This window comes from Mirounga angustirostris, unplaced genomic scaffold (assembly GCF_029215605.1).
Source record: "Mirounga angustirostris isolate CCGP_5_RB_7025 unplaced genomic scaffold, mMirAng1.0.hap1 SCAF_6, whole genome shotgun sequence".
NCBI lineage: Eukaryota > Metazoa > Chordata > Mammalia > Carnivora > Phocidae > Mirounga > Mirounga angustirostris.
Window position 1 is genome coordinate 100,201,836 of NW_026991714.1, and position 15,802 is coordinate 100,217,637.

Below are 15,802 nucleotides of genomic sequence, written 5' to 3' on the forward strand. Positions count from 1 at the left end.
GGCACTGCAAAGCAGATGATTCCGGTGGCGATTGGAGAGGTACACACAGGGACATGAGGATGAGCGACCTGGACTGGATGACATTTGTGGAAGGACTCTTTCCAGCTGTGGAAAGATGAGTTTTTGTCAGAGGGCTGAGTTTGAGGCCGGGGCCCCCTCACACTTGGCTTCATGGAAAGAGTGCACAGGTGGAACCAGGAGGGCCAGGATTTTAATCCCAGCTCTGCAGCTCCTTAGCTGCGTGTCCTTGGGAAGGCCATTTTGCCTCTCTCTGCCTCAGTTTCTTCATCAGTACAGTAGGGATAAGAAGGCTGCCTGCTAAGGCCATAGTGAGGATGAATTGGGATAACATGGATCAGGAACCTGGCTCAGGATCTGCTCTGTGGTAGGCTCTTAACACATGCTTGCTTCCCCTAAAATTGCATGCTCCCTTCTCCTGGCAGGTGGATGAGATTTACCATGATGAGTCCCTGGGGGCCCACATAAACATCGCGCTGGTCCGCTTGATCATGGTCGGCTACCGACAGGTAACCCCCCCTTGCCAATAGGCAGGGTTTGGAGGGAGAAGTGGTGTGGGGCTGATGCATCGGACTGGCTGCGGGGTGGAGAGCCATTGGTCAGTGTCTAGGAAGCATTTTGTTTCCAGAATCAGAACCCTGAGACCATTAGAATTGAGGCTTCAGGGGCATTTGGGGATGTTACGCAGGGACTGAGGGATTCCCTCCAAACTTGTAAGCAGACAGTCCTACAGCCTTACAACTGGAGATCCCTCTTCCTGAGGAACCGAAGTGGAGATGGGCTCAGAGTGGGGCAGTGACCGAGCCAAGTCCTGCTTTGCTTGGACGCTGGGGCCCTGAGCTCTGCAATCTTAGACTGGTCTCTTATTCTCCCCCAAATGGGGGTAGCAACAGAACTTTCCTCCAGGGGCTATCGTGAGAATAAAATGAGACCGTGAACATAAAGCCTAGAAGAAGTACTCAGCACAACACCTGTCTTGCAAGTCAGTTGAGGGATGAAAGAGAATGTTTGTTGAGTTCTCAGCAGACAGGTGTCCCGGCACACTCCCTAAAGTGGGAGGGCTGTGCACCAGCAGTTGGAGTCAGGGCTCCTCGGGGACAGTCCGTGCAGTCCCGCGGGCCTCAGTGTCCTCCGCCGGTGGGAGGGGAGCGATGGGTGCCCCCTGCAGTCTGGGGACTCTGGTGATCGCCCGTCTGCTGATGCTCTTGGCCCCCGCAGTCTCTGAGCCTGATCGAGCGTGGGAACCCCTCTCGCAGCCTGGAGCAGGTGTGTCGCTGGGCGTACTCTCAGCAGCGCCAGGATCCCAGCCACGCAGAGCACCATGACCACGTGGTCTTCCTCACCCGGCAGGACTTCGGGCCCTCAGGTACGCCAGGTACTGTATTAGCTGGGGCCAGGTGTGTAGCTGCAGGGCAGAGGCTCAGGCTCGGGGCCGGGCTCTCTGGAGCCACCCCAAGGCGGTTTGAGGGACCAGGTTCCCTGTCAACAGAGAGAGTCCTGGGACTCTGGAGATAGGACCTGGCCGCACAGGTGGGCAAGCTTGGGGGACCAGGGGAAGTGAATGGGTCCCCATTCTGGTCCCTGCGGTCTTGGTTGAGCCTGCCAGTGGCTGGGAATGGCGTGTGTTTGTTGACTGACCAACTGACTGGCTGGCTGGAGGGACATGGCATGGAAGTCGGGTGTGCACAGGCTTGGGGTATCTGGAAATCTTACTGTTTTGATCAGAGGAGGGGGTGACAGAGGCATGGAAGCTGTAGGCCCTGAGGGGAGCTGTAGAGCTTTAGGATGTGGGAGCATTTGGCTCAGGTTGCTCTGCTATTGGGAGGGGGACAGACTTTGCAAAGATCCTCCTTCCTCCAGACACCCTCTGACAGTGACCACGTCAGCATGTCCCTTCAGTGGCTGGCTGTGCACAGACCTCGCGGAGTCCTGCCTCACCTTCCTGTGACCTCTGTCTGCCCTCTCTCCCTCTCCCCGGCAGGGTATGCACCTGTCACTGGCATGTGCCACCCCCTGAGAAGCTGTACCCTCAACCACGAGGATGGCTTCTCCTCGGCCTTTGTGGTGGCCCACGAGACTGGCCATGTGTAAGTGTGCATAAGCGTCGCCGGGAGGGCCTGCTGCGCTGGGAGCTCCGAGGAGTTCTGCGGGTGTGGGTGGCTTAATCCCAGATTGGGCTCCCACCCCCCCATCCTGGGAGATGCCAGAGGAGCTGCCCATGCAGTGTGCCCAGCCATGATGGGGAAGGAGCCCCGGGGCCCAGATGGCAATTCTGGGCCTGCCTTGGGTCCAGCCCCCACATCCCAGGGCCATGGAGGACCAGATGTGGCCCCGCCTTTGGGCAGGTAGATGCCGTGTCCCATCATAGGCAGGGGTCTGTTCTCTGGATGGCCTCTATCCCTCATCCCATCCACAACCTGAGGCCCTCCCAAGAGCCGTTCCAGCCCAAACAGCTGCTGCAGCGCTGGCCTGAGCCCATCGTAAACAGGCGCTCATGGGCTCAGGCCTCGGGCCAGGCTGGCAGCCGGCTTGCTTGGTCTCTGGACCTGGATTTTGTTTAGAGCATATCCATTCATTCATTCAACCAGTATTTCTTGAGCACCCACTGTGCACCAGGCCCTGTGGTAGGAATGGACTGTAGTGGAGAATAGGCCAGAGAAGCTACATTCCGGGAGAAAGCAAATGTGCCACTGTCATCCAGGTTGTCCTTTGGTAACGCGCACATGTTACAATCATGCCTGCCGGCCTCGTCCCCCCACTGGGCAGAACTGAGGGACACACTCCCGACCCCTCCCCTGCAGGTGAAGGACTTGGGAAGGAGAGGGGTGGGCCAGCCTGGAGGGGTCTGGCACCTGCCGTCTGCCACGCGCCTCTCCACACCAGCCCTATCTGCCCAGGAGGCCCCTGTGGACTCCATGCAAGCTCCACCCCTCGCTGGGGCCCCAGCTCCCTCCTGACTGGCACGCGGGGAACCTCAAGAGTCCCTTCCTTTCCCGGAAGCCCATGGTGCCTCATATTTTAGAGCTGGGGGTTTGTCCTCCTGTGTGTGGGAGGCGGGGCGGGGGGGGGCGGTGCTCCACTCTTCATGTAGCAGAGGCTCTCGCTGGGGAGAGACAAGGACAGCCTTAGAGGTCCATGTGTCTGTCTGGTGGTCAAGGCCAGACGCAGCCACCTGGGAGTATTTGAGAATTTAGAGCCTCTGGGCTTTGGCATTCAGTACGAATGATTCAAAACAGACTTTACAATTTAAACCATTGCTATGGTAGGTGTGTACCACGCACAAAGCTCTGTGCTCAGTTCTGCAGGGTCTTGGAAAAGCTTAAAAGCTGGCATGCAGATACTCAGGAAATGAGGTTGAACTGAACCAAATGAGTGAGACCTGGTCCTTGCACTTGCAGGCCTTGGGCCTGGTGCTGCGAGTTGTTAATGGTGGGACAGGTGGCCCCTGCTGTGGGAGGTCAGCCCTTGGGGGTCGTGACCAGGGAGGGTGTACGGGGAGGAGTGAGGCTTGAGTGGGCCTTGGAACCCCTGAGGATGTGGGTGGAGTTTGAGGAGAGGGCAGGAGGGCAGAATGAGTCCAGCCCCATTGGGGAGCAGGGTGGGGCCTCAGCTTCCATCCAGAGGGGTGGGCCTCCCCTCTGCATGGTGGGGAAACTGAGGCCAGGAGTAACAGTCTGAAGCCTGGTCAGGGCATGCTCTCCTATTGCCTTCACAGGGACCGGCTCCCTAGCGTGACTCGGGGCTCCCTTCTGTACCCCACCCCCACCCTCTAGGCTCGGCATGGAGCATGATGGTCAGGGGAACGGCTGTGCGGACGAGACCAGCCTGGGCAGCGTCATGGCGCCCCTGGTGCAGGCTGCCTTCCACCGTTTCCACTGGTCGCGCTGCAGCAAAGCGGAGCTCAGCCGCTACCTCCCGTAGGTTGCCTCCACCTCCGGGCTGGGGACAGGGGAGCACACAGCCTGCCACTCCATCTCCCCCGCCCCCCAGCCATCTCCGTCCCAGGACCACCCTGCCCCCAACATGCGCTCCATTCCCAGCCTTGCTGCTCAGCTCCTGGGCCTCCAGGGACGTTGAGGCCGAGGACAAGCTTTAGACCCAGGAGCTTAAGGCAAAGAATGGGGGCAGAGTGGATTTGGGTGGGGCAGGTGTGGGCAGAGAGACTGTCACTAACCTCATGTGGCATCTGGCCAGGGCCCCCAGTACGTCCTGTGTGGCAGGCTGCCTTTCCTTCCCTCAGTGCAGTGAGCCCTCCGATTGTTCTGGAACGGGTCCTTCCTCCCTGGAAGACGCAGAGGGCAGCAGGGGCTGATTCCTGCAGGCCTCCTTTGCTCCCTAAACCCCCTGTCCTCCAGGACAGGAGGGCATGGGAATTCCTGCCTCGGCCTGGCTCACCTCCTTGTCTCCACCGGCAGCTCCTACGACTGCCTCCTCGATGACCCCTTTGCACCCGCCTGGCCCCGGCCCCCGGAGCTGCCAGGCATTGACTACTCAATGGACGAGCAATGCCGCTTTGACTTCGGCTCCGGATACCACACCTGCTCTGCGGTAAGTTCCCACTGGCCTCTGCCTGCCGGGGTGCCAGGGCCTTGTCCTCCTGTGACCCCGGCTGGGCCTCCGCAGAGCACCTCCCTCCCAGCTGGCCAGGTGGCCTGGTGATGGGCCCACGGGCTTGGTGCTACCTGCCGTGGGGGGATGCAGGGTGACCAGGGCCCGGCCCTGCCGCCTTCTGCTACATACCTGCCCCACCCAGTCCCACGCTTGGAGGCAGGTTTGTGCAGTGGCTGGAGGATGCTTTAGTCCTGGGAAAGATGGGACAGAGTAGAACAGAGAGGGCAGGTGGCCGATGGGGTCCTGGCTGGGTGGGTTACTAGGGAACTTACCTGCCGGGCAGCCCCTCTGTCGCATCAGGGGCTGGGCTCTGGCCTGCTGGACTAATAGTTGTCTCCATCTACTCTGCGGGGTTTGACAGGATGTTTTGGGCTTATTTGTCACCCTAGGGAAAATCTCCTGTGTCCCCACATAATCTCTCTCCAGGGGGTCAATTGCATGCTCTCTCCTCCCCACCCCATGCCTAGGAGATAGATACAGGGAGCATAGCCCTTCCTTACCCTGCAGAACAGGGCAGGAGAGAGCCTGGCGCTGGGGAGCCCCCCAGGAGAGAACCAAACAGCTGCTGATCAGGGCCTTGGCAGAGGCTCACATCCTGCAGGACCAGGAGACCCTTCTCACTGCTCAGGCCACATGGGGACACATGGTCTCTGAGCTAGGCGGGGAGAAACAGCCTGGGATGTGGAATTTCGGTGCCCAAGGCCTGTATCTGTAGGACGCTGGTCTGGCTGGCAGGGGATCATAGGAGAGAACAATCTGGGCTCTCCTGGACAACATGAAACAGGAGGTCACCAACATCAGGCACAGCCTGGTGAGACCAGAGGCGGGTGGGAGTCCTGGCCTCGTCTGGGGGTCTTGGGGTCTGGGCCAGACTGGCAGCCCTTTGAAGGCCCTGATGTGCACTGGGCTCAAGGGGCTTGGCAGGCCCAAGCGTCCCCGGAGCCTCAAACCCTAGTCCCTGCCCAGTGGCATGGCGGCTTCTTCAGAGGCAGGGAGGGAGACCTGGGAGGCAACAAGGGGAATGTGGACTGTGGCCTGCCCCTTCTCGGTGCCCCGCCGGAGAGAGTAGGGGGTCCCTGGAGGCCATTAAAGTGGGGTCCAGTTTGAGGGCGTGGACCTGCCTGCGTCCCTCCCCGTGTTCTGGCCCCAGCGCCCACCACAGCCCTCCCCTCTCTCTGCCACTGCCCTTTGCCCCCGGACAACTTGGAGCCTGAGTGCGTGACCGCTCTCCCCTGCCCGCGCAGTTCCAGACCTTTGAACCCTGTAAGCAGCTGTGGTGCAGCCACCCCGACAACCCGTACTTCTGCAAGACCAAGAAGGGGCCCCCCCTGGACGGGACCGAGTGTGCACCTGGCCAGGTACCTGGGGCCTGGGGCTGCGGCAGGACTGTGTGGGTCCCCGGGAGCCCCCGTCCCCCAGGCGTGGGTGTGCAGATGGCATGCATGGAGCACCTCCATGAACTCATATGTTCACACCCTCCCTCCCACACCACAGTGTGCAGAGCTTGACATTCCCTTCCAGCCCTTCCGGCAGGAAGGCTTACTTCCATTTTACAGATGAGAAGAATGAGGCCCAGGCAGGCAGGCGAAGGAACTTGGGGAGTCAAAGAAGGGGGGGAGGGAAGACTCCAGGTGTCCTGCTTGCCCTCCCTGGCCCACCACGCAATTTCTCCCACACACGTGTTGCCTCCCCTGCCCCAGACCCAGCCTTTCACATATGTGCGGGCATGTGTTTGCCCCCTCGAGTGTGTGTGTGTGTGTGTCAGGGCTTCATTTGTCCTGGGGGTCTCATGGCTGGGTCTGAGAGCCCTGACCTGGGGTCTGAAACCCACCTCTGCTCTATCGCTGGCCCTGAGCCTGATCTCTGTGGTGCCTGTAGGCCACTTGTGGCACTTCTCTGGGTCCTGCTGATCCCTGATCAAGTGCCCTCTCCACTCCTCAGGTGGTTCTGATGTCACGTGAGAGCAAAGGGCAGAAGCAGGGCGTTGAGAGAGGCTCCAGGCTTACTCAGCATCAGCTGGGAGCCCAGCCACAGGGTGCCCCCCTCCAGCCTGCCCTCTGCCCTCTGCCCTCACCAGGCTCCACCCACCCAGCACATGTGTGTGGGGGGGGCGGGGGGGGTCTGCCCCTTCACAGATGGCTGGGGCTTCCCGTGGCTTTGCACGGGCCCAGTGGGCTCTGCGCCTGGTGGGCTCTTATCCTGGAGACTCGGTATACCTGCTCCAGGTGTTTCCAGAGTTCCAGGAACTTCCGTCACCATTTCACGTGACAGTTAATCCATGACTCTCAGTTTTGGCTGCATATTGGAACCATCTGGGGAGCTTTCCGAGTCCCCACCCCCCAGGGCAGGGAGTGACTGCAGATGGGCATGAGAGCTCTCTTTGGGGTGATGGAAATGTTCTAAAATTGGATGTGGTGACAGTTGCACAAGGCTGTAAATTGTGAAAACTCACTGACTTGTGCACTCGACCGGAGCGATTTTTATGATACAGAAAGTATCTGCCACGTCTTTAAAAAATCCCGACCCCTAGAGATCCTGACTCAGTTGGTCTGGGGTGGAGTGAAGGCATCTGGCGTTTTAAAAGTTCCCCAGGGGACTCCAAGGCTGAGAACCACGCAGCTTTCTCTTGAAAAAGACCCAGGGAGCTTTGCTGTCCTCACATGTTGCCCTGCAGGAGAAGGGAAGCGAGTTACTTTGGTTGAGCCCGCCTTTATGCCTGGCCTCAAGCTAGGGCCTTTGTAGGTGTTCTTGCTTTCAGTTCTTAGAACAGTTCCATTTAACAGGTGAGCACACTGAGGCTCAGCAAGGGGAGGTTGTGCCAAAGTCACACACAGCTTCTAATGGCTGAGCAGGGATTCAAACCCAGGCCTCTTAGACTCGATTCAAATATTCCCTCCATTTGTGCATGGGTAGACCTCCCGGTGGGGCTGGCTTGCCTCCCACAAACACACCTGCCTGTGGCCCCTGCAAGGGGATTTTCAGGTGCAGAGTCAAGATCGCCTCTAGACAGCATGGAAAGATTGTGTCTTCTATTCCCGATCAGTTCTTTTTTTCTCCAGGAGTGTTAAGCCAACTAACGGCAGTTACTATCGTCACTGATAATACTGTCTGCCATTTTTGGAGGGCTGTGCGTGCCAGGCATGATCTCCTTCAAGGCTCCCAGCAGACCTGTGGGCAGGTGCTGTTAGGCACACTGTTCACTGGAGGGATAGGCTCAGACAGGGGAACCCTTTGCTGAAGGTCCACTCGGCTCATGGTAGGGGTGGGATTCTGTGCAACCCTGAGGCTCGTGCTCTTAATGTCCTTCGCTCTGGGCTCAGCTGTGGTGCCCCCAGCCACGTGCACCATGGGGCGCTCTCCATAGCAGGCTGGGTGGCCCCGGGGTAACTTCACTCCGTCTGCTCCATCCCAGTGGTGCTTCAAAGGTCACTGCATCTGGAAGTCGTTGGAGCAGACTTACGGCCAGGATGGAGGCTGGAGCTCCTGGACCAAGTTCGGGTCATGTTCACGGTCATGTGGGGGCGGGGTTCGATCCCGCAGCCGGAGCTGTGACAATCCCCCGTGAGTGCTCTTGGCTGAGGTGGGCAGGGCAGGGGACTGGGAGAGGAAGGCACGTGGGGAGGGGTGAGGGCAGGACACTCGAGAGAAGGACCCCTGCAGGTGGTTTGTATTCTATTGGTGAGGACCCAGAATTGTTGGGGGTGGGGGTGGGGCTGGGCCTGATGTCTCCCATCGGGTGTGGCATCTGAGAATCGGTCTGAACCAGTGATTCTCAAACTCTCGTGTATGGAAGATTCTGAGTGGGCCGAGGACCCTGATCCTCTGGCTAAGCTTTGAGAAGACACTGATCTAAATGCTCAGTAGCCATGTTTGCTTTCTTGCCATATGAAACAAAACTTCCACTGATTTTCCTTCACTTACCTCTTTCGGTCATCAAATCCTGCCTTTCACTGCCCCACCCAAATTCCAGGAGTCTGGGGGAGCAGTCTGTGTCTCCCCCTTTTATTCCCTCTGTGGGGATCCCTCCCATGGTTTTGGAACTTCCGAGTGCCAGCTGGCTCTGGCCTCCCTGTCCCAGGCTGAAGCCACCCGGTCAGAACAGGCTCGGGCTAGATGGGGGCCGGCCAGGGGCGGCCGTGTGGGTCAGCAGGCTCCAGGAACCAGGGGTGCCCAGCCTCCGCAGAACAGCAGTGCCCTTGGATGCTGTGGCTCGGTAGTGGCCATCCGCCCTCGCATCCTCAGGAGGGATCCTTCGTCCTCTGCTGTTTACCTCCGGGGATGGGAGGCTCACTACTGCCTGTCGCAGCCTGATCCCGTGTCCACGCGCTGTGCTGACCTTTTATAAATATGAGCCCAAATGAACTGCCCTGTAACTGCCACCTGTTGGGGGTGTGAAAGCCCGGGTTGGAGAAAGGCCCCGTGAGGCCCACTCTGAGTAAACTACCTTCCAATCTAGATGGATGGTTATCCCCTTGATCAAAGCTGCCGTCTAGCAAACTCCTCTATAATCCTAACTCTTTGTGTTGTATGAGGCTTAAGTGACATAATATGGGTACTCTCAGCACTATGCCCGGCCCAGATTAAGCGCTAATAAATGGCAGCTGCTGTTACGATCATTGGTACAGTGTATCCAGCACTCTCTCGTGCCAGGTGGGATGGGGGGATGCTGAGCACTTCCGTGCACACACCCATGTGATGTCGCTGGCTCTGGGAGCACAGTACCAGGAACCTATGCTTGGAAACTTTGCATCGATAATCCTACCCAATCCTCTGCATGTAACGGAGAAGAGAATACAGATGGCTTTAAATACCTTTTCTTATTTATTCTCAACAGACACACCAGGAGGCAGGTAAGAGAAGAGGTATCCCAGTCCCACCTTTAAAGAGGAAATTAAGGCTCAATAAGGCTAGGTGACTCAGCCGAGATTTGCAAAGGCGGGACTTGGGGTTAGACCTAGCACAGCCTTCTCGTTCCAGATCCAGGTCTCTCTTTATCACTCCTTACTTTATTATGAGGTGCAGTGGAAGTGGACGCAAATCGGAATTGTGGAGGCACGTTTTGAGCGCCTACTGTCTGCCAGGCCCTGTGCGATGGTTGAAAACATATACAAAGACGAATAAGACTGGTTTCTCTTCCAGCCCAGTGGGAGAGCATTCGTCATCCCTGTCCCCGCCATTCACCCCCCTGCCCTGTTTCTCAGCTCTCCTCCTCCCCCCATAGTGGGACAGGTGGCATGTGCCCAAGGGGTGGAGTAAGAGGAATCTGGAAGGACTCTGACCACAGCAGCCCCCACTGGGTGGGGGGGTCCCTCTCTAGTTTATAAGTTAGAGGAGCCTCTTTATGTTCCTCTCAAAGGCTGAGCTGCCATGGGTGGCCATGTGGGAAGCCTGGCCCTCCCAGCCTTCCGGCAAAGTCACCCTGTCCCTCTGTGCCTGCCACAGCCCAGCCTACGGAGGCCGCCTGTGTTCAGGGCCCGAGTTCCAGTACCAGATATGCAACAGCGAGGAGTGCCCGGGGCCCTACGAGGACTTCCGGGCCCAGCAGTGTGCCAAGCGCAACTCCTACTACATCCACCGGAATGCCAAGCACAGCTGGCTCCCCTACGAGCCTGCAGACGGTGAGTGGCTCCCCGCCCCCTGCCATGTCCCTGGGCGTCTGCTGGGTCCATGTCTTCCCAGGTGCGTCTCCCATGCCTGGGGCCACCAGTGGAGGTAGAGGGACAGTTGGGGCACCAAAAGGGACATGCAGTGGGCAGGCTTGCCATACACCTCTGTGCGGGCCCTTGTCTTGTGTGCCTTGGGGCCAACGGACCTCATGAAAGCCATCCCTGATTTATGTATTTATGCTGACGGTTTTCTGGCAGGGAAACCACCTAGAATCAGGGGCCCTTCACCCAGAGCTGCTGTTGGGGTGGGCAGCAGTGTTGGCTGTTGGGTTGGTGCCTCTCACCCGGGCCCCAACCTGTACGGGAAGGCACTCTACAGGCGCACGCGCCCTGGCTTTGCGTAACCACCATCCCGGGAGGCTCTGTCCTATCACATCCCATATTTTTAGGTTTTACTGATGGTGCTACTGTTATAGCAGGTAATGAAGAGGATTTAAAAGGCAGGCAGATGAGAGCCTCTGGGATCCTGATACTGACTCCCTCCAGGCTGCTCTGGGACAGACACAGGCCCCAGGACTCATGCAGAGGAACTGAATTTTGGGACCAAGTGCCAGTGCCAGGACCTGTGTGCTTTGGAGCCTTTCCACGGACGGCTCTCTTAGCAGCAGAGAGATGCCAGTGAAGGGCTGGGGTTCGAGGCGTCTTAGAACCTTCAGGCTGGAGGGGCCCCTCACGGTCCTCTGTGTCCACTCCGCCTTGCCAGCTTCTCTATGGTCCTTTGATGGACAGATGTTCAACCCCTACCCCGCAGCCCTCAGCCTCAGATGGCTCCTACTAGAATGGCCTTCCCTCTCCTGAGCCCAGGGCCTCCTCTTTGGAGCCCTGGTTCCAAAGGATTAACTGCAAGACCCTTGGTTGTTCAGCTCATATTTAGAATGACAATCTTCAGGTTGGAAGGGACCTCAGAGGCCTGTCCATTGCCCAGCAGGGCACAGACCTCTCCGGAACATGATGGCAGAGACTGTTTTCCCTCTGCTTTGAATTCCTCCCACCCTAGGGAGTTCGCCACCCCGTTGCCACTGTGGGCTGGCTTCCATGGCTGTCCACAGAGCTGTCTCCCTGGGGCGTACTGGTCATTGTCCCCAAACCCTTTGGGAGGGTTAGAGTCTCCTATCCCTCTCCCACTGGCCCAGGTCCCGCCAGGAATCTGGCTCCTGTGCATGAAATCTAAAGTGGTATTGGATGCTATGGTTCTGGACTTGAGCTCTGAGTACTGGGGCAAGATGCATCCTGGGAGCCCATGGACCAGGAGCAAGGAGCCGGATGTTTCCTTAAAAATTTGGCTGAGAGGGGTGGCTTGCTTTGAAAGCCTTGCAGATCCACTCAGATCCAAATAAGCCCCTGGGGCATTTGGACTTTGGATTTTCCCAGGACTTTTCGACAAATTCCAGAAAGTTATCTAGCCCCAACTTCCTTTTTCCTAAGAAACATGCAAATGTTTATATGTTCTTTGGAACCTTCTTTTTAGCACATCAATGGCCCAGATAGGGAAGAGAACAATCAAATGTTAGAATTAGAAAGGATCTCCTGTCCTCTCTCACTGCAGCTTCATTGGGCAAACCCAAACCCAGATCCCTGTTCTGCCTTACCTTCACACAGCCTCCTAATGTTTACAAACATGTGAAGATACACCATCATACATGTGACTGGGGAAGTGTATGGAGAGGTCAGTGTGGGAATCAAGCCAGACTGCCTGGCTTAGGATTCTGGCTCTTCTACTTACTGTGTGTGTGGCCTTGAGCAAGTTTCTTAACCTCTCTGGTCCTTGGTCTCCTCCTCTGTAACACTAGAACTTACTTCCTTATGGTATTGAAAAATTTAACTGAGTTCATTCACAAAAAACATTTGAAATTTTACATCCAGAGTGTGTAGGGGCACCTGGCTGGCTCGGTCGGTAGAGCATGTGACTCTTGATCTCAGGATTGTGAGTTTAAGCCCCACATTAGGCGTGGAGCCTACTTTAAAAAAAAGGAAAAAAAGAAAAAGAAAAAAAAAAGCGTGTAAAGGTTTTGGAAGTATCTGGCACTTAGTAAGCATTCACTAAGTGTTGGCTTATTATTATTGTTATTATTATTATTTTATCACTTGATTTTCTTTAACATCCTATGTAGCATTTTATTGGTCAGGGATAAGGAACTGAGGCTCAGAGAGGTCTGATAATTTGCCCAGGATCACTAGGCTAATAAGTGACACAGCAGGGATTTTAAGCCCCAGCTCCACCCCCAGAGCTCCCCCCAGCACCCAGAGCTGGTCCAGGAGCTTCCTGCTCCGGACGGGCGCTGCTCTCCTCCTGGGCCAGCCCACATTCTCCGAGCACGGCTGGGAATTCAGCATGGTCTCTTTGTCCACAGATGCCCAGAAGTGTGAGCTGATCTGCCAGTCGGAGGACACAGGGGACGTGGTCTTCATGAACCAGGTGGTCCACGACGGGACACGCTGCAGCTACCGGGACCCATACAGCGTCTGTGCCCGCGGCGAGTGTGTGGTAGGTCCCCTGCTCTGGGCCCCCCCACCTTCTGCCTTCCCCAGGGAGACTGGAGGCTGCACTGCTTGCCCCTCTTTCTGTTCCCTGGGGAGACCAGCGTCTCCTCGCCTGCCCCACCCGTGACACCCTTGGTCCTCAGCATAATCCCTGGTTGCTAGAAAGGGGTTATTACCCAGCCCCATTCAAGGGAAGAGGAATGGCCAGGTTTAAGACCTGTCCATGTCACATGGAGAGTTTGTGGCAGAGACCTGTCCAGGAGTGCCTCTTGGTCTATGGTCACCTTGTGGGGCCTGGGGACCAGGGAGGGAGTCAGGGGCTGCCGGCCTGGGGATGGTAACGGGGGGCATGGGAGCCTTCTCCTGCTGAGCCCCCCTTCTGGCCTCAGCCTGTTGGCTGTGACAAGGAGGTGGGATCCATGAAGGCAGATGACAAGTGCGGGGTCTGTGGCGGCGACAACTCTCACTGCAGGACTGTGAAGGGGACACTGGGCAAGGCCTCCAAGCAGGCAGGTGAGCAGCCTGGCGCTGGGGAGATGACCAGGAGTCGCTGGGGTTCTGGCCTGGCCAGGGGTCCCTTGAGCCTGAGTCCCTTGGGCGGGCCCTCCTTCCTCTGCTGGGCCACAATGCGGGGTGGGGTAGGGGGCTGTGGGGGGAGGGACCTGGAACCTGCCTCTACACCTTCCCAGGAGGCCCTAGGCGGCGGAGTCAGAAGCCACAGATGGCCACCTCCCCTTCCAGTGTGTGCTGCCTGCGTTTGGGCCCAGGAGCCTGGAAACATTTTCCTGCTGGCCAGTGTGCTGTGATAGGAGCTCAGCCATCTCTTTGGCCCAGGGACTGTTAGGGGGAGTGAGAGCTCAGATAGGTCTGAAGAGGTAGCCCAGACTGGACTGGAATGTTTTTTCTCCTCCCTCTCTCCCTTTTTTGGTAAACTTGTGGCGCCTCCTGCTTTGAACTCCTAGTACCTTGAGTTCCTTGACTTCCCTCCCACCTTCAGTCTGTCCACACTTGGCTGATGAAAAGGGCCAGGTATTAGTCCTTTACATTCTAGGATAAATTAGATCCATTTCCCCTTTGGGAGTGTCACAGCTTTGCCTCGCCTCTCCTTTTGAGGGCAAGGTTGGTGGCTTTAAGAGAGGTTTGTTTCCAGGTTTGGGATTGGGAAGGCCATGGGGCCCCGAGAAGCCATGCTGGATCTTCATCTAAATCCCTTAAAGTATGAGAAGAAAGGGGGAGAGGACATCAGGAGAGAAAAGGAGGCTCAAGAAAGTGGGGAATAATAGTAACTAATGTGCATGCGTGCTTACCCCCCACCCCCACCCCACGCAGCCCTTAGACTTGATAGAGCATTTAAACAATAGCAACTCTCAGCACCTTGTGGACAAGGGCCCGTTCCTGTTTTACAGATGAGGAAACAGGTTCTTGGGGATGTGCTAGGGGCCGGGGGGCATGGGTGATGGGGTCTGCTGGGCAGACGGGCCACCAGTTCAAGATGTTCATGGATCCTTCTCTGTGGCAGGGACTCTCAAACTGGTACAGATCCCAGCGGGTGCCAGGCACATCCAGATTGAGGAGCTGGAGAAGGTCCCCCACCGCATTGGTGAGTGCTGGGGAGCTGGGAGAGGGGCTGCTAGGCCCTCGGGCCTGCCCTCAGCTGTGGGAAAGCCAGGAGGGCAGAGGAGAGAGTCTAATGCAGGGGAGCTTTCACAAATTCGAATAATGGCGGGGAACCCTTAATTTTTTTTTTTTTTTTTTTTTTTACTTATGTTGAATAGACAACCTGTTCCATGGTTCAAATTTCCCAAGGGGTGAGAGGGGATCTAGCAAAGATTTCCCTCCCATCTCTGCCCTGCAGGAGCTGTTTGTTTCCCCAGGGGCAGCCACTGTTGATTAATCGTGCACACCTCTTAAAGGAAAACGATTTTCATAGAATGTATCAGCCACCTTTTGCTGTGTAACATACCATCCCAAAACTTTATGGTTTTAAGCAAGTGTTTGTATTAGCTTATGGTTCTGTGGGCCATCAGTTTGGGTTGGGCTCAGCTCTTGCTGCTTCTTTTCCTCTGCCTGGACTCACTCATGCAAAGGCAACATCTGGTGGGTCCGTTAGATGCCGGTTGGTACTGGTGGTCAGCTGGGGTGATGGGGGTGACAGGGCCATGTCCCCAGCTGGCTAGCCTGGGATTATTCACATGGTGTCTGTCACATGGTCCTCAGTGGGGGCAAGAGCAGGCAAGCCCCAGCGTGCAAGCACTTGCCAGGTCTCTGCTTGTGTCATGCTTTGTAATGTCCCATTGGCCCAAGCAAGTCTCATGGCCAAGCCCAGACTCAGGGGGTAGAAACTGACAATCTCTTGGTGGGAAGTATGTTAGAGTCACAGTTCAAGGAGGTGTGAACACTGGAATAGGAGGAATTTGTAGCCATTTTTGCAGTCTGCCACATGGACCCTTAAATTATTCTTATTATAATGACACTTAAACACAATCACTAAATCACCCCTTAAAAGAGTTATACAACTATGAAACCAAGAGAGATTAAAAATGAGGGCCCCGAGGGGCGCCTGGGTGGCTCAGTTGGTTAAGTGACTGCCTTCGGCTCAGGTCATGATCCTGGAGACCCTGGATCGAGTCCCGCATCGGGCTCCCTGCTCGGCAGGGAGTCTGCTTCTCCCTCTGACCCTCCCCACTCTCATGTGCTCTTTCTCATTCTCTCTCTGTCAAATAAATAAATAAAATCTTTAAAAAAAAATGAATGTCTCCAGAACAGGCAAATCAAGAGAGACAAGAGGGCAGGTTCGTGGTGCTCGGGCTGGCCTGTGGGAGGGGATGGGAGTGGCTGGAAATGGGGGTGATGAAGTGTCTTCAGGAATCGGATAGTGGTCCAATAATCACTGAAGTCCACACTTGAAAAGGCTGAGTGTGCGGTATGTGAATTACATGTCAATTGAAACCACATAAGCGTGGTTTGGAGCAGGGTCTCAATGAGCAAGCAGGGAAGGTTGCTGTCCCGACCTTGGGTAGTGGCTG

At 56.6% G+C, this 15,802-nt stretch overlaps 1 protein-coding gene across 5 annotated transcripts in view; it reads left to right on the forward strand.

Moving 5' to 3' along the window:
* The window catches only part of ADAMTS14 (ADAM metallopeptidase with thrombospondin type 1 motif 14), a 73,751-nt gene that overhangs the window by 42,350 nt on the left and 15,599 nt on the right, over positions 1-15,802 (forward strand). For 3 of the 5 annotated variants that reach the window (XR_010412467.1, XM_064594770.1, XM_064594767.1), the window contains exons 5-15: positions 444-527; positions 1,237-1,393; positions 2,000-2,105; positions 3,792-3,935; positions 4,434-4,566; positions 5,874-5,987; positions 8,042-8,190; positions 10,072-10,247; positions 12,647-12,780; positions 13,166-13,289; positions 14,296-14,376. Coding sequence is in view for 4 of the 5 variants with exons in the window: in XM_064594770.1 (XP_064450840.1) it covers positions 444-527; positions 1,237-1,393; positions 2,000-2,105; positions 3,792-3,935; positions 4,434-4,566; positions 5,874-5,987; positions 8,042-8,190; positions 10,072-10,247; positions 12,647-12,780; positions 13,166-13,289; positions 14,296-14,376 (1,402 nt within the window). In the remaining variant the exon portion in view is untranslated. The remainder of the gene's footprint in view (positions 1-443; positions 528-1,236; positions 1,394-1,999; positions 2,106-3,791; positions 3,936-4,433; positions 4,567-5,873; positions 5,988-8,041; positions 8,191-10,071; positions 10,248-12,646; positions 12,781-13,165; positions 13,290-14,295; positions 14,377-15,802) is intronic. The other 2 variants (XM_064594768.1, XM_064594769.1) reach the window with 2 other exon arrangements.